The 26,413-nt window shown below is 52.2% G+C and overlaps 1 protein-coding gene across 1 annotated transcript in view; it reads left to right on the top strand.

Moving 5' to 3' along the window:
* The window catches only part of SCTR (secretin receptor), a 333,777-nt gene that overhangs the window by 12,849 nt on the left and 294,515 nt on the right, over positions 1 to 26,413 (top strand). The window contains 1 exon segment of the mRNA XM_073646134.1: positions 19,236 to 19,321. Within this exon segment, the coding sequence (XP_073502235.1) occupies positions 19,236 to 19,321 (86 nt within the window).

Genomic DNA, 26,413 nt, shown 5'->3' on the forward strand with positions numbered 1-26,413 from the left:
ATGAATTAAAAATCTTTGAAAATGAACAAATGAAAGTCAGACATTGCTTTTCTGCTTCCACAGAATTTAAAAAAAATTATGCTCATGAAATCGTCCTGGACAGAAATGATGGTTCTTCTTAATTAATATTTTGTTGAACCTTTTGAGGCAATCACTGCAATCAGACGATTCCTGTAACTGTCAATGAGACTTCTGCACCTCTCGACAGGTATTTCGGCCGACTCCTCATGAGTAAACTGCTCCAGTTGTCTCGTGGTTGAAGGTTGCCTTTTCCAGACGCCATGTTTCAGCTCTTTCCAAAGATGCTCAATAGGATTGAGGTCAGGGCTCATAGAAGCCACTTCAGAATAGTCCAATGTTTTCCTCTTAGCCATTGTTGGGTGTTTTTAGCTGTGTGTCATTATCCTGTTGCAAGAGCCATGACCTGCCACTGAGACCAAGCTTTCTGACACTGGGCAGAACATTTCTCTCTTGAATCCCTTAATAGTCTTGAGATTTCATTGTACCCTGCACAGATTCAAGACACCCTGTGCCAGATTCAGCAAAGCAGCCCCAGAACATAACAGAGCCTCCGCCATGTTTCACAGTAGGGACAGTGTTCTTTTCTTGATATGCTTCATTTTTCCATCTGTGAACATAGAGCTGATGTGCCTTGCCAAAAACTTCCATTTTTGTCTCATCTGTCCATAGGACATTCTCCCAGAACCTTTGTGGCTTGTCAACATGTAGTTTGGCAAATTCCAGTCTGGCATTTTTATGATTTTTTTCCCAACAATGGTGTTCTCCTTGGTCGTCTCCCATGAAGTCCACTTTGGATCAAACAACGACGGATGGTTCAATCTGACACTGATGTTCCTTGAGCTTGAAGTTCACCTTTAATCTCTTCAGAAGTTATCCTGGGTTCTTTTGTTACCATTTATATTATCCGTCTCTTTGATTGGTCATCAATTTTCCTCCTGCGGCCACGTCCAGGGACGTTGGCTACAGTCCCATGGATCTTAAATTTCTGAATAATATGTGCAACTGTAGACACAGGAACATCAAGCTGCTTGGAGATGATCCTATAACCTTTACCTTTAACATGCTTGTCTATAATTTTCTTTCTAATCTCCTGAGACAACTCTTTCCTTTGCTTCCTCTGGTCCATGTTGAGTGTGGTACACACCATGTCACCAAACAGCACAGTGAGTATCTGTAGCCCTATATACAGCACAGTGAGTATCTGTAGCCCTATATACAGCACAGTGAGTATCTGTAGCTCTATATACAGGCACAGTGAGTATCTGTAGCCCTATATACATGCACAGTGAGTATCTGTAGCTCTATATACAGGCACAGTGAGTATCTGTAGCTCTATATACAGGCACAGTGAGTATCTGTATTCCTATATACAGGCACAGTAAGTATCTGTAGCTCTATATACAGCACAGTGAGTATCTGTAGCTCTATATACAGGCACAGTGAGTATCTGTAGCCCTATATACAGGCACAGTGAGTATCTGTAGCTCTATATACAGGCACAGTGAGTATCTGTAGCTCTATATACAGCACAGTGAGTATCTGTAGTCCTATATACAGGCACAGTGAGTATCTGTAGTCCTATATACAGGCACAGTGAGTATCTGTAGCCCTATATACAGGCACAGTGAGTATCTGTAGCTCTATATACAGGCACAGTGAGTATCTGTAGCTCTATATACAGCACAGTGAGTATCTGTAGCCCTATATACAGCACAGTGAGTATCTGTAGCTCTATATACAGCACAGTGAGTATCTGTAGCTCTATATACAGCACAGTGAGTATCTGTAGCCCTATATACAGCACAGTGAGTATCTGTAGCTCTATATACAGCACAGTGAGTATCTGTAGCTCTATATACAGCACAGTGAGTATCTGTAGTCCTATATACAGCACAGTGAGTATCTGTAGTCCTATATACAGCACAGTGAGTATCTGTAGTCCTATATACAGGCCACTAACTGATTACAAGATTGTAGACACCTGTGATGATAATTAGTGGACACAACTTGATTTATCATGTCCCTTTAGTCACATTATTTTCAGGGGTCCCATCATTTCTGTCCAGGCCGATTTCATGAGTTTAATTTTTTTTTTTAATTCTGTGGAAGCAGAGCAGCAATGTCTGACCTTCATTTGTTCATTTTCAAAGAATTTTAATTTATTATTACTTTTGTCAGATTCAAGTTATTTCTGTGACCATTGTGGGCTTTTCTTTCATTAAACGAGGGGCACCAACAATTTAACCACGTGTGTATATTACTAACAACTGTTGAATGAAATTGGATGAGTAAATGAGTATAAGGGACAAATAAACAAGTCCTTGATTGATGTAAGAGGTCCCATTAGGCGTGGGGACATTCAGCTCACTTTGAGTTGAAAGAGGCGAAGTGATTGAAATAAGGGATTCTACATTAAGGAATGAATGAAGGAATTGTCACTGGTTATTCTGGGAAAGATGCAGATAAGTGGGGTCCTGGGTGCAGTATGCCGGGCTGAGCCCTACACGAGTTTCATGTGGAATTCTTGGAGTTTGTATTATGCTGAATGAAGGTAATAACTCTGTTAAGAAACTGCCATATCTGCTGCATTCTTCCACTTCTGTGTGAGAATAATCCTTATCTCTGTGCTGTGTTGAAGGAGGAGCTGGTGGTGCTGCGTAGGGGTGAACCTGCAGCTGTGTGCAAGTTTTCTGTGCTGAGAAGTGTTTGGGTTTTTAAAGAGACAGTACTGTACAAAAGTTGAAAGTAAAATTGTAAGTTGAAGTTGGACGCTGAAACTAAATTATTGTGCCTATTTTAGGAAGATTTGGAAGTGATTATTTGGTCATCAGTGTGTTGTACCTTCTTCCAGTTGTGTGGTTACTGTATGGCTGGTTAAAGATCAGCAGTGGGGGGTAGCCAACTGCACAGCTGGTCTAGTAGGTCAGAGGCCTATCACACCTGGGCCTTCCTACTTTAGTCAGCAGGTTTTTAGTGGGTCAGAGAGCCGCGTGAGCCTTCCCATTGTCCATGGAGCTGGTCTGGTAGGTGAGAGGCCTATCACATCTGGGCCTTCCTATTACAGTCATCTGGTCTAACCGGAGAGAGAGCTCTCAGAGCCTTCCCGCTACACCCTGTAGGTCTAACGGGAGAGAGCTACGAGAGTCTTCCCACTACACCGTGACAGCTCATTCTGACTTGCTAGAGTGTGGTCTGTGGACAAGGTCCAGGCACACTGAGGGGGCATTTGCAGAAAGCTGAGCTATGTGAATAATAAGTTGAAGCCATGGGCAACTTGTTCTGTGTGCAGTCAGGGCCCCCAAGGGGATCCAAAACAGCTATACAGATAGTAAAAAGACTAAGGAGGAATGGGAGAAGTGTATTTGCAATTGGAAAGGATTACTGGAAGATAGATAAGAGCAGACTTGAGCTGGCTAGGATTTGGTTAGAAGTATTCAAAGTGTCTCTCAATGAGTGAACATAAATCAGAGAAAATAGACATAGAACTGAGTATGTAATCTATGATACATGAAAATGCAGAGACCCCTGTAGTCTCTGTACTTGATGTAAAACTTGCATCCTTCTTGACACCCCTGCCTTATGCAGGAACTGCAGATATTGTGTACAGAGTCCCCGTGGGGTTAATTACTGTGTCCTGTGGGTCCCCATGTCCATGGATGCCCAAGGTGCCTCTGCCCCAATGAGGACCACGAGTCATGTACACTTTCTACCTCCTAGGATAGAGAATAATCTGCTGGTACATGATCCACCATAAGTATAGCCAATAGCATAATACATTGGCCCTGGTCTCCTAGTGAGCTCATCACTCTTGTTACCCAGCTCCCGGCCCCCCTAATATTTAGAATGCATCTCCATGGTGTTGAGGAGGCATATCGGGCCACATATCTAGTCTCAGTCATTTTACAGTCACCCCTTATTATTGCTACAGTGTTTCATTAACAGCCTTAGACCTATAGTCCTGACCGTAGTAAGCACTAGTCGCCTGGAGTGGCGCAATATGCAATGGGTGGATCTGAAGGAAATCGCTCAGGGTGCGGCAGTAGAAAGCATGTCAAAGAAAGAGTTAATTACTAATTAGGACCTGTGCAGCAAGAAAGGGAAGAGGGAGGGGGGAGACATTTCCCTGGGACGGACAGACTGTTAGATTCATGATAGACACTGGAGCAGCCAGTACAGTATTAATGCAAGAACACAGATCAGAAGTCATACTATCCCCCGAATATGTCACTTGTGAAGGGGTAGAGGGACGAGCTACTAAATTACAAATGTCTCAGTCCTTCTGACTGAATTTGCATGATTCAGTTTCAATTGTGATCCGGGTTTTAGTTTCTCTGATGAATCTTTTAATTTTTTAGGGACAGAAGTGTTGCAGAAAATTGGAGCCTGCATAGAATTTGCTCCAAATGGCCCCAAGATGATCACCCCCTTATACAAAGGCAACCTGTGTAGTCTCTTGTCCCTGACCGTCCTACAGCCCTGGACAGTACACGCTCTGAACCCCGTTCCCTAAATACTTGGTTCCAGAACATAACCAGCCGGCTGCGGGCACGTACCAAACTTGATTTGTGAGAACTACCCATTCCCTGGTGACAGTAAACCTTAAACCAGGTGTCTAACCCCCTGTATAAAGTAGCACCCTATAAGTACTGTGGAGAGTGCGGTGATACCTGATAACGTCCGGGAGCTCCAGAGAGGAGGTCTTATTATCCCTATAACCTCCCCGCTTAATATCTCCCCATATAACTATCAAACGCTGTAATGTTCTAAACCCAGCTACACTACTACCAGTGGATGTAGAAAAGGGAGGAGAATATCAGGGTGGGGAAGACTGGGGGACCATGAGCCAAAACCTGCCCCTGTAACTATCAGATGAGGAGCTCAGTGTGACATGACACATGGACATGACCATCAGGCATTGATGGAGGCAGAAACATAAGGCTTGTTAGATATCATGGATGTCCCCTCACTAACCCCTCTGCTGAGTATTGTGTAGATGGTTCCAGAGCTCGGGACAGTGATTGAGGACGGTTCATCACCGGGTATGCAGTAGTCCACAATGGTAAGGCGGTAATACATGAACCGCTCTCCTCCAGCGGCTCTACCCCAGACGCTGAGCTGAAGGCGCTCGCTGCAGCCGGCAATCTGGGAAAAGGTAATGAGTTTCATGTATTTTCGGACTCGAGATATGTTTTAAAGGGTCGCACATGACTTTGGCGCCATTTGGCGGAGTTGTAATTTTCTGGCCTCTGCTGGCAAAACTATGAGGCGGTAGAGCAGCTACTCACAGCAAACACCCTGCCCAGAGGGGGCAGCTATCGGCACACACGGAACAAACTCCCCTTGCAGAAGGGATTGCCTTGGCCAACCAGGTGGCTAAAGAAGCTGGCCGACCAGGTGGCTAAGGAAGCTGGCCGACCAGGTGGCTAAGGAAGCTTGCCAACCAGGTGGCTAAGGAAGCATCACGACTACCTCTGACTGGAATACTGGCCATAGCAGACACGGCCCCGCTAGGGGACTCAGTGACCGAGAGTGCGGGAAGCCCCTTTTCACAGAGGAGACTGTCACCGCACCGGCCCCAGTGGCTGTTGATCGTGAACTACTGCAGGTCTTCCACACCCAGGCCGCCCATACGAACAGAATGCATGGGCCAAAACGGGTGCTGTATGGCCAGAGTCAGGGGTACGGCAGTAAACACCAGGATTTGCCTCCTACGCTGCCTGCTCCCCATGATGGCTGCCCCAGCACATTCCCCCGGTGCACAACAGAAAGGGTGTTATGTGTGCAGTGGTGCTACAACACTGGTGCGCCCCAGGGTTCCTGAACACGGCTACAAAGTATGTCTAGTTTGTGCAAAACATAACCCCGGTAGACCTATTAGAGTCCCACAAAATGCACGCCAAAACCAGATTACCCATTTCAGAGATTGCAGGTGGACTACATCCAGCTACCGAAGGTGGGTACTTATGAATACGTCCTGGTATGCATCGATCTCTGGACCATGCTGGTGGCAATTGCATCTCTTGCCCTAACTCTCAATGACGTACTAAAGGAGAAGAGGACGGGGACAAACTGATAAGTATCAGCAAGTCCTGCTGTGAGACATAGCTTCAAAAGACTGTCCTAAGAACTGCTGGATGTGCCTCCATAGCCCAATATCCTCTGATACTATGCCATATCTCACAGTGCCCCAACCCCATATGAGGCTTTCTCCTGTATCTGCAGATGGACGCACGGTGTCACTTCTCCTGTATCTGCAGGCGGACGCATGGTGTCACTTCTCCTGTATCTGCAGATGGACGCACGGTGTCACTTCTCCTGTATCTGCAGATGGACGCACAGTGTCACTTCTCCTGTATCTGCAGGTGGACGCACGGTGTCACTTCTCCTGTATCTGCAGGTGGACACACGGTGTCACTTCTTCTGTATCTGCAGGTGGACGCACGGTGTCACTTCTCCTGTATCTGCAGGTGGACGCACGGTGTCACTTCTCCTGTATCTGCAGGTGGACACACGGTGTCACTTCTTCTGTATCTGCAGGTGGACGCACGGTGTCGCTTCTCCTGTATCTGCAGATGGGCGCATGGTGTCACTTCTCCTGTATCTGCAGATGGACGCACAGTGTCACTTCTCCTGTATCTGCAGGTGGACGCACGGTGTCACTTCTCCTGTATCTGCAGGTGGACACACGGTGTCACTTCTTCTGTATCTGCAGGTGGACGCACGGTGTCACTTCTCCTGTATCTGCAGGTGGACGCACGGTGTCACTTCTCCTGTATCTGCAGGTGGACGCACGGTGTCACTTCTCCTGTATCTGCAGGTGGATTCACGGTGTCACTTCTCCTGTATCTGCAGGTGGACGCACGGTGTCACTTCTCCTGTATCTGCAGGTGGAGCACGGTGTTACTTCTCCTGTATCTGCAGGTGGACGCACGGTGTCACTTCTCCTGTATCTGCAGGTGGATGCACGGTGTCACTTCTCCTATATCTGCAGGTGGACGCACGGTGTCACTTCTCCTGTATCTGCAGGTGGACGCACGGTGTCACTTCTCCTGTATCTGCAGGTGGACGCACGGTGTCACTTCTCCTGTATCTGCAGGTGGACGCACGGTGTCACTTCTCCTGTATCTGCAGGTGGACGCACGGTGTCACTTCTCCTGTATCTGCAGGTGGATTCACGGTGTCACTTCTCCTGTATCTGCAGGTGGACGCACGGTGTCACTTCTCCTGTATCTGCAGGTGGACGCACGGTGTCACTTCTTCTGTATCTGCAGGTGGACGCACGGTGTCACTTCTCCTGTATCTGCAGGTGGATGCACGGTGTCACTTCTCCTATATCTGCAGGTGGACGCACGGTGTCACTTCTCCTGTATCTGCAGGTGGACGCACGGTGTCACTTCTCCTGTATCTGCAGGTGGACGCACGGTGTCACTTCTCCTGTATCTGCAGGTGGACGCACGGTGTCACTTCTCCTGTATCTGCAGGTGGACTCACGGTGTCACTTCTCCTGTATCTGCAGGTGGATGCACGGTGTCACTTCTCCGGTCTCTGCAGGTGGACGCACGGTGTCACTTCTCCTGTATCTGCAGGTGGACGCACAGTGTTACTTCTCCTGTATCTGCAGGTGGACGCACGGTGTCACTTCTCCTGTATCTGCAGGTGGACGCACGGTGTCACTTCTCCTGTATCTGCAGGTGGACGCACGGTGTCACTTCTCCGGTCTCTGCAGGTGGACGCACGGTGTCACTTCTCCTGTATCTGCAGATGGACGCACGGTGTCACTTCTCCTGTATCTGCAGGTGGACGCACGGTGTCACTTCTCCTGTATCTGCAGGTGGACGGACAGTGTCACTTCTCCTGTATCTGCAGGTGGACGCACGGTGTCACTTCTCCTGTATCTGCAGGTGGACGCACGATGTCACTTCTCCTATATCTGCAGGTGGACGCACGGTGTCACTTCTCCTGTATCTGCAGGTGGATGCACGGTGTCACTTCTCCTATATCTGCAGGTGGACGCACGGTGTCACTTCTCCTGTATCTGCAGGTGGACGCACGGTGTCACTTCTCCTGTATCTGCAGGTGGACGCACGGTGTCACTTCTCCTATATCTGCAGGTGGACGCACGGTGTCACTTCTCCTGTATCTGCAGGTGGACGCATGGTGTCACTTCTCCTGTATCTGCAGGTGGACGCACGGTGTCACTTCTCCTGTATCTGCAGGTGGACGCACGGTGTCACTTCTCCTGTATCTGCAGGTGGACGCACGGTGTCACTTCTCCTGTATCTGCAGATGGACGCACGGTGTCACTTCTCCTGTATCTGCAGGTGGATTCACGGTGTCACTTCTCCTGTATCTGCAGGTGGACGCACGGTGTCACTTCTCCTGTATCTGCAGGTGGACGCACGGTGTCACTTCTCCTGTATCTGCAGGTGGATGCACAGTGTCACTTCTCCTATATCTGCAGGTGGACGCACGGTGTCATTTTTCCTATATCTGCAGGTGGACGCACGGTGTCACTTCTTCTGTATCTGCAGGTGGACGCACGGTGTCACTTCTCCTGTATCTGCAGATGGACGCACGGTGTCACTTCTCCTGTATCTGCAGGTGGACGCACGGTGTCACTTCTCCTGTATCTGCAGGTGGACTCACGGTGTCACTTCTCCTGTATCTGCAGGTGGACGCACGGTGTCACTTCTCCTGTATCTGCAGGTGGACGCACGGTGTCACTTCTCCTGTATCTGCAGGTGGACGCACGGTGTCACTTCTCCTGTATCTGCAGGTGGACTCACAGTGTCACTTCTCCTGTATCTGCAGGTGGATGCACGGTGTCACTTCTCCGGTCTCTGCAGGTGGACGCACGGTGTCACTTCTCCTGTATCTGCAGGTGGACGCACGGTGTCACTTCTCCTGTATCTGCAGGTGGACGCACGGTGTCACTTCACCTGTATCTGCAGGTGGACGCACGGTGTCACTTCTCCTATATCTGCAGGTGGACGCACGGTGTCACTTCTCCTGTATCTGCAGGTGGACGCACGGTGTCACTTCTCCTGTATCTGCAGGTGGACGCACGGTGTCACTTCTCCTGTATCTGCAGGTGGACGCACGGTGTCACTTCTCCTGTATCTGCAGATGGACGCACGGTGTCACTTCTCCGGTCTCTTCAGGTGGACGAACGGTGTCACTTCTCCTGTATCTGCAGGTGGACGCACGGTGTCACTTCTCCTGTATCTGCAGGTGGACGGACAGTGTCACTTCTCCTATATCTGCAGGTGGACGCACGGTGTCACTTCTCCTGTATCTGCAGGTGGACGCACGGTGTCACTTCTCCTGTATCTGCAGGTGGACGCACGGTGTCACTTCTCCTGTATCTGCAGATGGACGCACGGTGTCACTTCTCCGGTCTCTTCAGGTGGACGCACGGTGTCACTTCTCCTGTATCTGCAGGTGGACGCACGGTGTCACTTCTCCTGTATCTGCAGGTGGACGGACAGTGTCACTTCTCCTATATCTGCAGGTGGACGCACGGTGTCACTTCTCCTGTATCTGCAGGTGGACGGACGGTGTCACTTCTCCTGTATCTGCAGGTGGACGCACGGTATCATTTCTCCTGTATCTGCAGGTGGACGCACGGTGTCACTTCTCCTGTATCTGCAGGTGGACGCACGGTGTGACTTCTCCGGTCTCTGCAGGTGCACGCACGGTGTCACTTCTCCTGTATCTGCAGGTGGACGCACGGTGTCACTTCTCCTGTATCTGCAGATGGACGCACGGTGTCACTTCTCCGGTCTCTTCAGGTGGACGAACGGTGTCACTTCTCCTGTATCTGCAGGTGGACGCACGGTGTCACTTCTCCTGTATCTGCAGGTGGACGGACAGTGTCACTTCTCCTATATCTGCAGGTGGACGCACGGTGTCACTTCTCCTGTATCTGCAGGTGGACGCACGGTGTCACTTCTCCTGTATCTGCAGGTGGACGCACGGTGTCACTTCTCCTGTATCTGCAGATGGACGCACGGTGTCACTTCTCCGGTCTCTTCAGGTGGACGCACGGTGTCACTTCTCCTGTATCTGCAGGTGGACGCACGGTGTCACTTCTCCTGTATCTGCAGGTGGACGGACAGTGTCACTTCTCCTATATCTGCAGGTGGACGCACGGTGTCACTTCTCCTGTATCTGCAGGTGGACGGACGGTGTCACTTCTCCTGTATCTGCAGGTGGACGCACGGTGTCATTTCTCCTGTATCTGCAGGTGGACGCACGGTGTCACTTCTCCTGTATCTGCAGGTGGACGCACGGTGTGACTTCTCCGGCCTCTGCAGGTGCACGCACGGTGTCACTTCTCCTGTATCTGCAGGTGGACGCACAGTGTCACTTCTCCGGTCTCTGCAGGTGGACGCACGGTGTCACTTCTCCGGTCTCTGCAGGTGCACGCACGGTGTCACTTCTCCTGTATCTGCAGGTGGACACACATTGTCACTTCTCCGGTCTCTGCAGGTGGATGCACGGTGTCACTTCTCCTGTATCTGCAGGTGGACGCATGGTGTCACTTCTCCTGTATCTGCAGGTGGACGCACGGTGTCATTTCTCCTGTATCTGCAGGTGGACGCATGGTGTCACTTCTGTATCTGCAGGTGGATGCACGGTGTCACTTCTCCTATATCTGCAGGTGGACGCACGGTGTCACTTCTCCTGTATCTGCAGGTGGATGCACGGTGTCACTTCTCCTATATCTGCAGGTGGACGCACGGTGTCACTTCTCCTGTATCTGCAGGTGGACGCACGGTGTCGCTTCTCCTGTATCTGCAGGTGGACGCACGGTGTCACTTCTCCTATATCTGCAGGTGGACGCACGGTGTCACTTCTCCTGTATCTGCAGGTGGACGCACGGTGTCACTTCTCCTGTATCTGCAGGTGGACGCACGGTGTCACTTCTCCTGTATCTGCAGATGGACGCACGGTGTCACATCTCCGGTCTCTTCAGGTGGACGCACGGTGTCACTTCTCCTGTATCTGCAGGTGGACGCACGGTGTCACTTCTCCTGTATCTGCAGGTGGACGGACAGTGTCACTTCTCCTATATCTGCAGGTGGACGCACGGTGTCACTTCTCCTGTATCTGCAGGTGGACGCACGGTGTTACTTCTCCTGTGTCTTCAGGTGGACGCACGGTGTCATTTCTCCTGTATCTGCAGGTGGACGCACGGTGTCACTTCTCCTGTATCTGCAGGTGGACGCACGGTGTCACTTCTCCGGTCTCTGCAGGTGCACGCACGGTGTCACTTCTCCTGTATCTGCAGGTGGACGCACGGTGTCACTTCTCCGGTCTCTGCAGGTGGACGCACGGTGTCACTTCTCCGGTCTCTGCAGGTGCACGCACGGTGTCACTTCTCCTGTATCTGCAGGTGGACACACATTGTCACTTCTCCGGTCTCTGCAGGTGGATGCACGGTGTAACTTCTCCTGTATCTGCAGGTGGACGCATGGTGTCACTTCTCCTGTATCTGCAGGTGGACGCACGGTGTCATTTCTCCTGTATCTGCAGGTGGACGCATGGTGTCACTTCTGTATCTGCAGGTGGATGCACGGTGTCACTTCTCCTATATCTGCAGGTGGACGCACGGTGTCACTTCTCCTGTATCTGCAGGTGGATGCACGGTGTCACTTCTCCTGTATCTGCAGGTGGACGCACGGTGTCACTTCTCCTGTATCTGCAGGTGGACGCACGGTGTCACTTCTCCGGTCTCTTCAGGTGGACAAACGGTGTCACTTCTCCTGTATCTGCAGGTGGACGCACGGTGTCACTTCTCGGGTCTCTTCAGGTGGACAAACGGTGTCACTTCTCCTGTATCTGCAGGTCGACGCACGGTGTCACTTCTCCGGTCTCTTCAGGTGGACAAACGGTGTCACTTCTCCTGTATCTGCAGGTGGACGCACGGTGTCACTTCTCCTGTATCTGCAGGTGGACGCACGGTGTCACTTCTCCTGTATCTGCAGGTGGACGCACGGTGTCACTTCTCCTATATCTGCAGGTGGACGCACGGTGTCACTTCTCCTGTATCTGCAGGTCGACGCACGGTGTCACTTCTCCGGTCTCTTCAGGTGGACAAACGGTGTCACTTCTCCTGTATCTGCAGGTGGACGCACGGTGTCACTTCTCCTGTATCTGCAGGTGGACGCACTGTGTCACTTCTCCTGTATCTGCAGGTGGACGCACGGTGTCACTTCTCCTATATCTGCAGGTGGACGCACGGTGTCACTTCTCCTGTATCTGCAGGTGGATGCACGGTGTCACTTCTCCTATATCTGCAGGTGGACGCACGGTGTCACTTCTCCTGTATCTGCAGGTGGACGCACGGTGTCGCTTCTCCTGTATCTGCAGGTGGACGTACGGTGTCACTTCTCCTATATCTGCAGGTGGACGCACGGTGTCACTTCTCCTGTATCTGCAGGTGGACGCACGGTGTCACTTCTCCTGTATCTGCAGGTGGACGCACGGTGTCACTTCTCCTGTATCTGCAGGTGGACGCACGGTGTCACTTCTCCTGTATCTGCAGATGGACGCACGGTGTCACTTCTCCTGTATCTGCAGGTGGATTCACGGTGTCACTTCTCCTGTATCTGCAGGTGGACGCACGGTGTCACTTCTCCTGTATCTGCAGGTGGACGCACGGTGTCACTTCTCCTGTATCTGCAGGTGGATGCACAGTGTCACTTCTCCTATATCTGCAGGTGGACGCACGGTGTCATTTCTCCTATATCTGCAGGTGGACGCACGGTGTCACTTCTTCTGTATCTGCAGGTGGACGCACGGTGTCACTTCTCCTGTATCTGCAGATGGACGCACGGTGTCACTTCTCCTGTATCTGCAGGTGGACGCACGGTGTCACTTCTCCTGTATCTGCAGGTGGACTCACGGTGTCACTTCTCCTGTATCTGCAGGTGGACGCACGGTGTCACTTCTCCTGTATCTGCAGGTGGACGCACGGTGTCACTTCTCCTGTATCTGCAGGTGGACGCACGGTGTCACTTCTCCTGTATCTGCAGGTGGACTCACAGTGTCACTTCTCCTGTATCTGCAGGTGGATGCACGGTGTCACTTCTCCGGTCTCTGCAGGTGGACGCACGGTGTCACTTCTCCTGTATCTGCAGGTGGACGCACGGTGTCACTTCTCCTGTATCTGCAGGTGGACGCACGGTGTCACTTCTCCTGTATCTGCAGGTGGACGCACGGTGTCACTTCTCCGGTCTCTGCAGGTGGACGCATGGTGTCACTTCTCCTGTATCTGCAGATGGACGCATGGTGTCACCTCTCCTGTATCTGCAGGTGGACGCACGGTGTCACTTCTCCTGTATCTGCAGGTGGACGGACAGTGTCACTTCTCCTATATCTGCAGGTGAACGCACGGTGTCACTTCTCCTATATCTGCAGGTGGACGCACGGTGTCACTTCTCCTATATCTGCAGGTGGGCGCACGGTGTCACTTCTCCTGTATCTGCAGGTGGATGCACGGTGTCACTTCTCCTATATCTGCAGGTGGACGCACGGTGTCACTTCTCCTGTATCTGCAGGTGGACGCACGGTGTCACTTCTCCTGTATCTGCAGGTGGACGCACGGTGTCACTTCTCCTATATCTGCAGGTGGACGCACGGTGTCACTTCTCCTGTATCTGCAGGTGGACGCACGGTGTCACTTCTCCTGTATCTGCAGGTGGACGCACGGTGTCACTTCTCCTGTATCTGCAGGTGGACGCACGGTGTCACTTCTCCTGTATCTGCAGATGGACGCACGGTGTCACTTCTCCGGTCTCTTCAGGTGGACGAACGGTGTCACTTCTCCTGTATCTGCAGGTGGACGCACGGTGTCACTTCTCCTGTATCTGCAGGTGGACGGACAGTGTCACTTCTCCTATATCTGCAGGTGGACGCACGGTGTCACTTCTCCTGTATCTGCAGGTGGACGCACGGTGTCACTTCTCCTGTATCTGCAGGTGGACGCACGGTGTCACTTCTCCTGTATCTGCAGATGGACGCACGGTGTCACTTCTCCGGTCTCTTCAGGTGGACGCACGGTGTCACTTCTCCTGTATCTGCAGGTGGACGCACGGTGTCACTTCTCCTGTATCTGCAGGTGGACGGACAGTGTCACTTCTCCTATATCTGCAGGTGGACGCACGGTGTCACTTCTCCTGTATCTGCAGGTGGACGGACGGTGTCACTTCTCCTATATCTGCAGGTGGACGCACGGTGTCATTTCTCCTGTATCTGCAGGTGGACGCACGGTGTCACTTCTCCTGTATCTGCAGGTGGACGCACGGTGTGACTTCTCCGGTCTCTGCAGGTGCACGCACGGTGTCACTTCTCCTGTATCTGCAGGTGGACGCACAGTGTCACTTCTCCGGTCTCTGCAGGTGGACGCACGGTGTCACTTCTCCGGTCTCTGCAGGTGCACGCACGGTGTCACTTCTCCTGTATCTGCAGGTGGACACACATTGTCACTTCTCCGGTCTCTGCAGGTGGATGCACGGTGTCACTTCTCCTGTATCTGCAGGTGGACGCATGGTGTCACTTCTCCTGTATCTGCAGGTGGACGCACGGTGTCATTTCTCCTGTATCTGCAGGTGGACACATGGTGTCACTTCTGTATCTGCAGGTGGATGCACGGTGTCACTTCTCCTATATCTGCAGGTGGACGCACGGTGTCACTTCTCCTGTATCTGCAGGTGGATGCACGGTGTCACTTCTCCTATATCTGCAGGTGGACGCACGGTGTCACTTCTCCTGTATCTGCAGGTGGACGCACGGTGTCACTTCTCCTGTATCTGCAGGTGGACGCACGGTGTCACTTCTCCTATATCTGCAGGTGGACGCACGGTGTCACTTCTCCTGTATCTGCAGGTGGACGCACGGTGTCACTTCTCCTGTATCTGCAGGTGGACGCACGGTGTCACTTCTCCTGTATCTGCAGATGGACGCACGGTGTCACATCTCCGGTCTCTTCAGGTGGAGGCACGGTGTCACTTCTCCTGTATCTGCAGGTGGACGCACGGTGTCACTTCTCCTGTATCTGCAGGTGGACGGACAGTGTCACTTCTCCTATATCTGCAGGTGGACGCACGGTGTCACTTCTCCTGTATCTGCAGGTGGACGCACGGTGTCACTTCTCCTGTATCTTCAGGTGGACGCACGGTGTCATTTCTCCTGTATCTGCAGGTGGACGCACGGTGTCACTTCTCCTGTATCTGCAGGTGGACGCACGGTGTCACTTCTCCGGTCTCTGCAGGTGCACGCACGTTGTCACTTCTCCTGTATCTGCAGGTGGACGCACGGTGTCACTTCTCCGGTCTCTGCAGGTGGACGCACGGTGTCACTTCTCCGGTCTCTGCAGGTGCACGCACGGTGTCACTTCTCCTGTATCTGCAGGTGGACACACATTGTCACTTCTCCGGTCTCTGCAGGTGGATGCACGGTGTAACTTCTCCTGTATCTGCACGTGGACGCATGGTGTCACTTCTCCTGTATCTGCAGGTGGACGCACGGTGTCATTTCTCCTGTATCTGCAGGTGGACGCATGGTGTCACTTCTGTATCTGCAGGTGGATGCACGGTGTCACTTCTCCTATATCTGCAGGTGGACGCACGGTGTCACTTCTCCTGTATCTGCAGGTGGATGCACGGTGTCACTTCTCCTGTATCTGCAGGTGGACGCACGGTGTCACTTCTCCTGTATCTGCAGGTGGACGCACGGTGTCACTTCTCCGGTCTCTTCAGGTGGACAAACGGTGTCACTTCTCCTGTATCTGCAGGTGGACGCACGGTGTCACTTCTCCGGTCTCTTCAGGTGGACAAACGGTGTCACTTCTCGTGTATCTGCAGGTCGACGCACGATGTCACTTCTCCGGTCTCTTCAGGTGGACAAACGGTGTCACTTCTCCTGTATCTGCAGGTGGACGCACGGTGTCACTTCTCCTGTATCTGCAGGTGGACGCACGGTGTCACTTCTCCTGTATCTGCAGGTGGACGGACAGTGTCACTTCTCCTATATCTGCAGGTGGACGCACGGTGTCACTTCTCCTGTATCTGCAGGTGGACGCACGGTGTCACTTCTCCGGTCTCTTCAGGTGGACAAACGGTGTCACTTCTCCTGTATCTGCAGGTGGACGCACGGTGTCACTTCTCCTGTATCTGCAGGTGGACGGACAGTGTCACTTCTCCTATATCTGCAGGTGGACGCACGGTGTCACTTCTCCTGTATCTGCAGGTGGACGCACGGTGTCACTTCTCCTGTATCTGCAGGTGGACGCACGGTGTCTTTTCTCCTGTATCTGCAGGTGGATGCACGGTGTCACTTCTCCTGTATCTGCAGGTGGACGCACGGTGTCACTTCTCCGGTCTCTGCAGGTGCACGCACGGTGTCACTTCTCCTGTATCTGCAGGTGAACGCACAGTGTCACTTCTCCGGTCTCTGCAGGTGGACGCACGGTGTCACTTCTCCGGTCTCTGCAGGTGCACGCACGGTGTCACTTCTCCTGTATCTGCAGGTGGACACACATTGTCACTTCTCCGGTCTCTGCAGGTGGATGCACGGTGTCACTTCTCCTGTATCTGCAGGTGGACGCACGGTGTCACTTCTCCTGTATCTGCAGGTGGACGCACGGTGTCACTTCTCCGGTCTCTGCAGGTGGACGCACATTGTCACTTCTCCTGTATCTGCAGGTGGACGCACGGTGTCACTTCTCCTGTATCTGCAGGTGGACGCACGGTGTCACTTCTCCTGTATCTGCAGGTGGACGCACGGTGTCACTTCTCCTGTATCTGCAGGTGGACGCACGGTGTCACTTCTCCTGTATCTGCAGGTGGACGCACGGTGTCACTTCTTCGGTCTCTGCAGGTGGACGCACGGTGTCACTTCTCCTGTATCTGCAGGTGGACGCACGGTGTCACTTCTCTGGTCTCTGCAGGTGGACGCACATTGTCACTTCTCCGGTCTCTGCAAGTGGATGCACGGTGTCACTTCTCCTGTATCTGCAGGTGGACGGACAGTGTCACTTCTCCTGTATCTGCAGGTGGGCGCACATTGTCACTTCTCCGGTCTCTGCAGGTGGATGCACGGTGTCACTTCTCCGGTCTCTGCAGGTGGACGCACGGTGTCACTTCTCCTGTATCTGCAGGTGGACGCATGGTGTCACTTCTCCTGTATCTGCAGGTGAACGCACGGTGTCACTTCTCCTGTATCTGCAGGTGGACGCACGGTGTCACTTCTCCGGTCTCTGCAGGTGGACGCATGGTGTCACTTCTCCTGTATCTGCAGGTGGACGCACGGTGTCACTTCTCCTGTATCTGCAGGTGGACGCACGGTGTCACTTCTCCGGTCTCTGCAGGTGGACGCACGGTGTCACTTCTCCGGTCTCTTCAGGTGGACGCACGGTGTCACTTCTCCGGTCTCTGCAGGTGGACGCACGGTGTCACTTCTCCGGTCTCTGCAGGTGGACGCACGGTGTCACTTCTCCGGTCTCTGCAGGTGGACGCACGGTGTCACTTCTCCGGTCTCTGCAGGTGCACGCACGGTGTCACTTCTCCTGTATCTGCAGGTGGACGCACATTGTCACTTCTCCGGTCTCTGCAGGTGGATGCACGGTGTCACTTCTCCTGTATCTGCAGGTGGACGCACGGTGTCACTTCTCCTGTATCTGCAGGTGGACGCACGGTGTCACTTCTCCTGTATCTGCAGGTGGACGCACGGTGTCACTTCTCCTGTATCTGCAGGTGGACGCACGGTGTCACTTCTCCTGTATCTGCAGGTGGACGCACGGTGTCACTTCTCTGGTCTATGCAGGTGGACGCACGGTGTCACTTCTCCTGTATCTGCAGGTGGACGCACGGTGTCTTTTCTCCTGCATCTGCAGGTGGACGCATAGTGTCACTTCTGTATCTGCAGGTGGATGCACAGTGTCACTTCTCCTGTATCTGCAGGTGGACGCACGGTGTCACTTCTCCTGTATCTGCAGGTGGACGCACGGTGTCACTTCTCCTGTATCTGCAGGTGGACGCACGGTGTCACTTCTCCTGTATCTGCAGGTGGACGCACGGTGTCACTTCTCCTGTATCTGCAGGTGGACGCACGGTGTCACTTCTCCTGTATCTGCAGGTGGACGCACGCTGTCACTTCTTCGGTCTCTGCAAGTGGACGCACGGTGTCACTTCTCCGGTCTCTTCAGGTGGACGCACGGTGTCACTTCTCCGGTCTCTTCAGGTGGACGCACGGTGTCACTTCTCCGGTCTCTTCAGGTGGACGCACGGTGTCACTTCTCCGGTCTCTGCAGGTGGACGCACGGTGTCACTTCTCCGGTCTCTTCAGGTGGACGCACGGTGTCACTTCTCCGGTCTCTTCAGGTGGACGCACGGTGTCACTTCTCCGGTCTCTTCAGGTGGACGCACGGTGTCACTTCTCCGGTCTCTTCAGGTGGACGCACGGTGTCACTTCTCCGGTCTCTTCAGGTGGACGCACGGTGTCACTTCTCCGGTCTCTTCAGGTGGACGCACGGTGTCACTTCTCCGGTCTCTTCAGGTGGACGCACGGTGTCACTTCTCCGGCCTCTTCAGGTGGACGCACGGTGTCACTTCTCCGGTCTCTTCAGGTGGACGCACGGTGGCACTTCTCCGGTCTCTTCAGGTGGACGCACGGTGTCACTTCTCCTGTATCTGCAGGTGGATGCACGGTGTCACTTCTCCGGTCTCTTCAGGTGGACACACGGTGTCACTTCTCCGGTCTCTTCAGGTGGATGCACGGTGTCACTTCTCCGGTCTCTGCAGGTGGACGCACGGTGTCACTTCTCCGGTCTCTGCAGGTGGACGCACGGTGTCACTTCTCCTGTATCTGCAGGTGGACGCACGGTGTCACTTCTCCGGTCTCTTCAGGTGGACGCACGGTGTCACTTCTCCGGTCTCTGCAGGTGGACGCACGGTGTCACTTCTCCAGTCTCTGCAGGTGGACGCACGGTGTCACTTCTGTTTGGCTATCTTCACCATTATTACTCCATAGTCCTGAGCTCTGCTGCCTGCACAGAGTAGTAGTCCTCGGTTACATGTTGGGGGTTGTCCTCTCGGCCTCTTGGTGTTTGTTTTCCGGCGTATAATCATTAACCGTGTAGTGACCGCCCTGCGCCCAGCGGGTGTTGGATTAGGATTAGAGGAGGAGGCTCCATCCTCAATGTCCAGCAGGAGAGCAGCGAGACGTGAGCGCAGACTGAGCCTCCGCCACCATGGGCACGCTGATACTGGGAGCACTGCTGACCCTCCTGTCGCCTGTGAGTACACAGGGGATGCTGGGAGCTGTAGTCCTAACACTGAGGCAACAAGCCACAATGATTACGGGTCACGGACATTCAAAATCTGACATGTGAGTGAGGAGGAAGGGGGCACAGGGGGAAAGAGGGGGCACAGGGGGATAGAGGGGGCACAGGTGAAATGGGGGGACAGGAGGAAAGGGGGCACAGGGGGAAAGAGGGGGCACAGGGGGAAAGAGGGGGCACAGGGGAAAGAGGGGGCGCAAGGGAAAGAGGGGGCGCAGGGGGATAGAGGGGGCACAGGGGGATAGAGGGGGCACAGGTGAAAGGGGGGGACAGGGGGAAGAGGGGGCACAGGGGAAAGAGGGGGCACTGGGGAAAGGGGGGGAAAGAGGGGGCACAGGGGGATAGAGGGGGCACAGGTGAAAGGGGGGGACAGGAGGAAAGGGGGCACAGGGGGAAAGAGGGGGCACAGGGGGAAAGAGGGGGCGCAAGGGAAAGAGGGGGCACAGGGGGATAGAGGGGGCACAGGTGAAAGGGGGGGACAGGAGGAAAGGGGGCACAGGGGGAAAGAGGGGGCACAGGGGGAAAGAGGGGGCGCAAGGGAAAGAGGGGGCGCAGGGGGATAGAGGGGGCACAGGGGGATAGAGGGGGCACAGGTGAAAGGGGGGGACAGGGGGAAGAGGGGGCACAGGGGAAAGAGGGGGCACTGGGGAAAGAGGGGGCGCGGGGGTAAGAGGGGGCACAGGGTTGAGGGTGGGAAGGGGAAAGAGGGGGGAAGGGGAAAGAGGGGGGATGGGAAAAGAGGGGGCACAGGGGGGAAAGAGGGGGAAAGGGTGGCACAGGGGAAAGAGGGGGCACAGGGGGCACAGGGGGGTAAGGGGAAATAGGGGGGGACGGGGAAAGAAGGGGGGTGGGGAAAGAGGGGGCACAGGGGAAAGGGGGGCACAGGGGAAAGAGGGGGCACAGGGGGAAAGAGGAGGCATGGGGGGAAAGAGGGAGTACGGGGGAAAGAGGGGGCACAGGGGGGAAAGAGGGCACAGGGGAAAGGGGGGCACTGGGGAAGAGGGGGGCACAAGGTTACTGAGGAGTTGCTGATTATGGGTACACGGGGGGAGGGAGATTGATGAAATAGGGACGGGAAAGGGGGCTGGCTGAAGTTGGGGGCACAGGTGGATGTCCAGTAAGGGCAGTGTCAAGGAGGTTGATAGTGAAGTAAATGTGGGGCTGGATCATGAAAAGAATGATGAGGGTGGTATTCCATAACCCGGCACATTGATTTTATAATTGCATCCAATCTCTATAAATAGTAGACAAATGGTTTCATTTAGTGCAAGAAGTCCTCCGGAGCTGAGATCTGTCGTGGGACCGTAAGCTGGAGTCACACGAGCGTCTGGTGTCTCATGTGTCAGAATTGGGCCAATTATGGAAATGGGACTAGGCTCAAACTCTTGTCAGACTCTAATGCGAGTGTCAGTACAGACCGATTGTCACAAGCAGCCGAAGCCGGGGGAGGGCGAAACTCAGATGTATGAGGGATAATCGCAGATCTGAGCGGCCCCAAAGAAAAACACTGGAGGAGCGAGAGAGAGAAAGTCTGTGTATACAGCTGAAGCCAGCAGCTTCCATCCACTATATATACAGACACATCTGCAGGTTCTTCTCAATATCTGACATGAAATCAGAATAAACCTTTCCCGTTTTAGGACAATTAGGATTTTACCATAATGTTTAATATTCGCCCAATGCAGAATAATGAGAGAGAGAAGGTTTAAGGCATTTTTATTACTTACTGCAGAGTCAGAAGTTTCCATCCATCTCATTAGTATTTGCTCCCATCGCCCTTAACCTGAATGACTTGGGTCACACGTTTGGGGTCTCCTCCTTCCAGAAGCTTCTCACTATAGTTGGTGGAATTTGGGCCGATTCCTCCTGACAGATCTGGAGTACCTGATCCAGGTGTGTAGGTCGCTTTGCTCTGGAGTACCTGATCCAGGTGTGTAGGTCGCCTTGCTCTGGTGTACCTGATCCAGGTGTGTAGGTCGCCTTGCTCTGGTGTACCTGATCCAGGTGTGTAGGTCGCCTTGCTCTGGAGTACCTGATCCAGGTGTGTAGGTCGCCTTGCTCTGGAGTACCTGATCCAGGTGTGTAGGTCGCCTTGCTCTGGTGTACCTGATCCAGGTGTGTAGGTCGCTTTGCTCTGGAGTACCTGATCCAGGTGTGTAGGTCGCCTTGCTCTGGAGTACCTGATCCAGGTGTGTAGGTCGCCTTGCTCTGGAGTACCTGATCCAGGTGTGTAGGTCGCCTTGCTCTGGAGTACCTGATCCAGGTGTGTAGGTCGCCTTGCTCTGGAGTACCTGATCCAGGTTTGTAGGTCGCCTTGCTCTGGAGTACCTGATCCAGGTGTGTAGGTCGCTTTGCTCTGGAGTACCTGATCCAGGTGTGTAGGTCGCCTTGCTCTGGTGTACCTGATCCAGGTGTGTAGGTCGCCTTGCTCTGGTGTACCTGATCCAGGTGTGTAGGTCGCTTTGCTCTGGAGTACCTGATCCAGGTGTGTAGGTCGCCTTGCTCTGGAGTACCTGATCCAGGTGTGTAGGTCGCCTTGCTCTGGAGTACCTGATCCAGGTGTGTAGGTCGCCTTGCTCTGGAGTACCTGATCCAGGTGTGTAGGTCGCCTTGCTCTGGAGTACCTGATCCAGGTTTGTAGGTCGCCTTGCTCTGGAGTACCTGATCCAGGTGTGTAGGTCGCTTTGCTCTGGAGTACCTGATCCAGGTGTGTAGGTCGCCTTGCTCTGGTGTACCTGATCCAGGTGTGTAGGTCGCCTTGCTCTGGTGTACCTGATCCAGGTGTGTAGGTCGCTTTGCTCTGGAGTACCTGATCCAGGTGTGTAGGTCGCCTTGCTCTGGAGTACCTGATCCAGGTGTGTAGGTCGCCTTGCTCTGGAGTACCTGATCCAGGTGTGTAGGTCGCCTTGCTCTGGAGTACCTGATCCAGGTGTGTAGGTCGCCTTGCTCTGGAGTACCTGATCCAGGTTTGTAGGTCGCCTTGCTCTGGAGTACCTGATCCAGGTGTGTAGGTCGCCTTGCTCTGGAGTACCTGATCCAGGTGTGTAGGTCGCCTTGCTCTGGAGTACCTGATCCAGGTGTGTAGGTCGCCTTGCTCTGCTGTACCTGATCCAGGTGTGTAGGTCGCCTTGCTCTGGAGTACCTGATCCAGGTGTGTAGGTCGCCTTGCTCTGGAGTACCTGATCCAGGTTTGTAGGTCGCCTTGCTCTGCTGTACCTGATCCAGGTGTGGAGGTCGTCTTGCTCTGCTGTACCTGATCCAGGTTTGTAGGTCGCCTTGCTCTGGAGTACCTGATCCAGGTGTGTAGGTCGCCTTGCTCTGCTGTACCTGATCCAGGTGTGTAGGTCGCCTTGCTCTGGAGTACCTGATCCAGGTTTGTAGGTCGCCTTGCTCTGGTGTACCTGATCCAGGTGTGTAGGTCGCCTTGCTCTGCTGTACCTGATCCAGGTGTGTAGGTCGCCTTGCTCTGGTGTACCTGATCCAGGTGTGTAGGTATCCTTGCTCTGCTGTACCTGATCCAGGTGTGTAGGTCGCCTTGCTCTGGTGTACCTGATCCAGGTGTGTAGGTCGCCTTGCTCTGGTGTACCTGATCCAGGTGTGTAGGTCGCCTTGCTCTGGAGTACCTGATCCAGGTGTGTAGGTCGCCTTGCTCTGGAGTACCTGATCCAGGTGTGTAGGTCGCCTTGCTCTGGAGTACCTGATCCAGGTGTGTAGGTCGCCTTGCTCTGGAGTACCTGATCCAGGTTTGTAGGTCGCCTTGCTCTGCTGTACCTGATCCAGGTGTGTAGGTCGCCTTGCTCTGGAGTACCTGATCCAGGTTTGTAGGTCGCCTTGCTCTGGTGTACCTGATCCAGGTGTGTAGGTATCCTTGCTCTGCTGTACCTGATCCAGGTGTGTAGGTCGCTTTGCTCGGCGCTCGCAGCCTTTTCAGCTTTGTCCATACATTTTCTATAGGATTGAGATCAGGGCTTTGTGATGGCCGCTCCAAAACATGGACTTTGTTATCCATAAGCCACTTTGTTACATTTTGTCAGTATGCTTCGGGTCATTGTCCATTTGGAAGACCCATTTCCGCCGAAGATTTAACTTCCTGGCTGATTTCTTGAGATGTTGCTTCAGTATTGCCACATAATCTTCTTTTCTCATGATGCCATCTATTTTGTGAAGTGCACCAGTCCCTCCTACAGCAAAACAACCCCACAACATGATGCTGCCTCCCCCCGTGTTTCACAGTTGGGATGGTGTTCTTAGGTTTCCAAGCTTCTCCCTTTTTTTTTCCAAATGTAACAATGGTCATTATGCCTAAAAAGTTCAATTTTATTTTAATCAGACCACAGGACATGTCTCCAAAAATTAAGGTCTTTGTTCCTGTGTGCATTTGCAAATATTAATCTGTCTTTTTTATGTTTCTTTTGGAGTAATGGCTTCTTCCTGGCACAGTGGTCTTTCAGCCCATGTTGATACATTACTCGTTTCACTGTGGATATTGACACAATCTTACCAGCTTCCGCCATCATCTTCACAAGGTCTTTTGCTTTTGTCCTTGGGTTGATATTCACATGTCGGACCAAATCACGTTCATCTCTGGGACACAGAACCCGACTCCTTCCTGATTATGATGGCTGGACTTGTTTGTACTTGCATATAATTGTTTGCACAGATGAACGAGGCACCTTCAGGGATCTTGAAATTGTACCCAAGGATGAGCCAGACTTGTGCAAGTCCACAATTCTCTTCCTGATATCTTGGCTGATTTCTTTAGACTTTCCCATGATGTGTGGTAGGTCGACTCGTTTGGCTGCTTCCAGAAGTAGACTCAGGAATCAGGTTTTCTCTGCAGGCTTTATTAAATGGCATAAAACCCTGCAACTCCAGCAAAAATAAACACGGTCTTACTGGCAAAACCACAAAACAAAAAATAAACGATAGCAGAGTCCATATGTGTCTGTGCGGTCTTCCACACAGGTTATGTCCAGCTCCTTCCTGAGCTATAGCTGTCCAGTCTGGAGACCTTGCCTCTCCAAACACAACCCAATAACAAGACTGAACATTTAAATCATCCTCAGCCACACCCTGAGGAGAGGTATGGGGAATGACTTCCCTCCCATCTCTAGGTCATTCCCATAAAACCACGCCCTTTAAAAGAGTTAACCCCCCCAGCATATAACATGCTGGCAGAAATTCAGTAGGTTTCAGTTCACACAGGAGAGCAACCTGAGTGACACACACCTCCCCTCATATATCACACCAGTGATGCTACACAAAGACGTAGTGTGTTTCAGGTGTGCATTAAAATACATCCACAGATGTGTCTCTAATTAACTCAGATGTTGATAAAAAAAAAACTATGAGAAGCTTCCAAACACCCAATTATCATATGGGCCGTCCAGAATTGTGTAAAGGCATAGTAATCTTACTGTATGGAAACTTCTGACTCTGCAGTAAGTAATAAAAATGCCTTAAACCTTCTCTCTCTCATTATTCTGCATTGGGCGAATATTAAACATTATGGTAAAATCCTAATTGTCCTAAAACGGGAAAGGTTTATTCTGATCTCATGTCAGATATTGAGAAGAACCTGCAGATGTGTCTGTATATATAGTGGATGGAAACTGCTGGCTTCAGCTGTGTATAGAGGTGGATAGTGAGTGTCTGTGTGGGTGTATATATATATATATATAATATAGTAGTAAAGATGTACACTCAGTAAGGGTCACGATGTGGCCAGACTGGAGTAATTTCCAAGTATTAAAGCATATAGTATACAGCCTGCGCTCACTGGGGTGTGACATTACGCAGGCTGTACTGCACATACGGCCCCCCTAAGGCTTGATGACGGATACCCCGTTGGGTACCAGGTGATCTACTACCACCAAAACAGTGCTCGTTTATTTTTTTTCTTCCATTTGAAGCCGAGTGCCCTACACGAGGGACCAGATTATCGGAAACACATCACAACTAGACTTGATGACAGTCTAATTTTGCAAATTTGAAAAAGACCCAACCCAGGCTCGGGTCGAAACGTGAAGAAAATCGCTTATGAGATGGACTCTGTTTGTCATTGATAGTTCACCACAATGATAGAAACAATCTTGCAAAATAAAAAACGAACACGTTTCAAAAGAACCTCTACGAGTGCAGCTGTATACTATATGCTTGTATGTGTGTGTATGTATATATATATATATATATTATAGGGATAGTGAGTGTCTGTATGTACACGCCGCTGATACAATGACAGGTTTACTGTAGTAAAAAGTTAAATTGAAATGATTTATTTGAGGACCCACCTCCCTTTAATGTCGCCATAATCTGTACAAATCCATTGAGAAAAACTGAAATCATTGTGAGGGGGAAATAAAACTAAAATAAAGTGGTTGCATAAGTCTGCACACCCTCCTATAATCGGGGCTGAGGTTGTGCTCAGAATCAGCCGATCACATTCTCCCATGTTACACAGTAGTCAGCGCTCGGCCGCCGTCATGTCGGCCTCCTTCACACGTCCTGATATTACCGGTATTGTGAAGACCAGGACCGGTGCTATCCATGTGTCGTCCGTGTGCCGTATCAGTATGACACGTACCGCCGCCTGTGAAAAGATGTACAGTTCACTCTGTTCCCAGGCGCCGGGTGGTGAAGGCAGCTCTCATCATTGTCACCTAGCCTCCCTGAGAGCCGTGCGACCAGGCTACGCTGATGGGAGTTGGAGTCAGCACCCGCTGTGTGTGTAGATCGTGTATTAAATAACAAAAAAAAAGCTTGAGGTCCTCCATAATTTTCATAACCAGTGGAGGTAAAGCCGACAGCTGGGGGCTTATGTTAATATTCTGGGAAAGGGACCAATAGCCATAAAGGTTCCCAGTCTATTAATAACAGCTTACTGCTGTTAGCTTAGCCTTTACTGGTAAGTTAAGGGAAGACCCCAGAAAAAAATTGACGTAGGGTCTCCCTATTACTGCTAACCAGCAAAGGCTAAATAGACAGCTGTGGGCTGATACTAATAGCATGTTGCATTAGTTGCATTTTTCAGCAGACGCCGCAGTCCGT

This window comes from Phyllobates terribilis, unplaced genomic scaffold (assembly GCF_046119375.1).
Source record: "Phyllobates terribilis strain yellow unplaced genomic scaffold, ASM4611937v1 Scaffold_9__5_contigs__length_417890890, whole genome shotgun sequence".
Taxonomy (NCBI): domain Eukaryota; kingdom Metazoa; phylum Chordata; class Amphibia; order Anura; family Dendrobatidae; genus Phyllobates; species Phyllobates terribilis.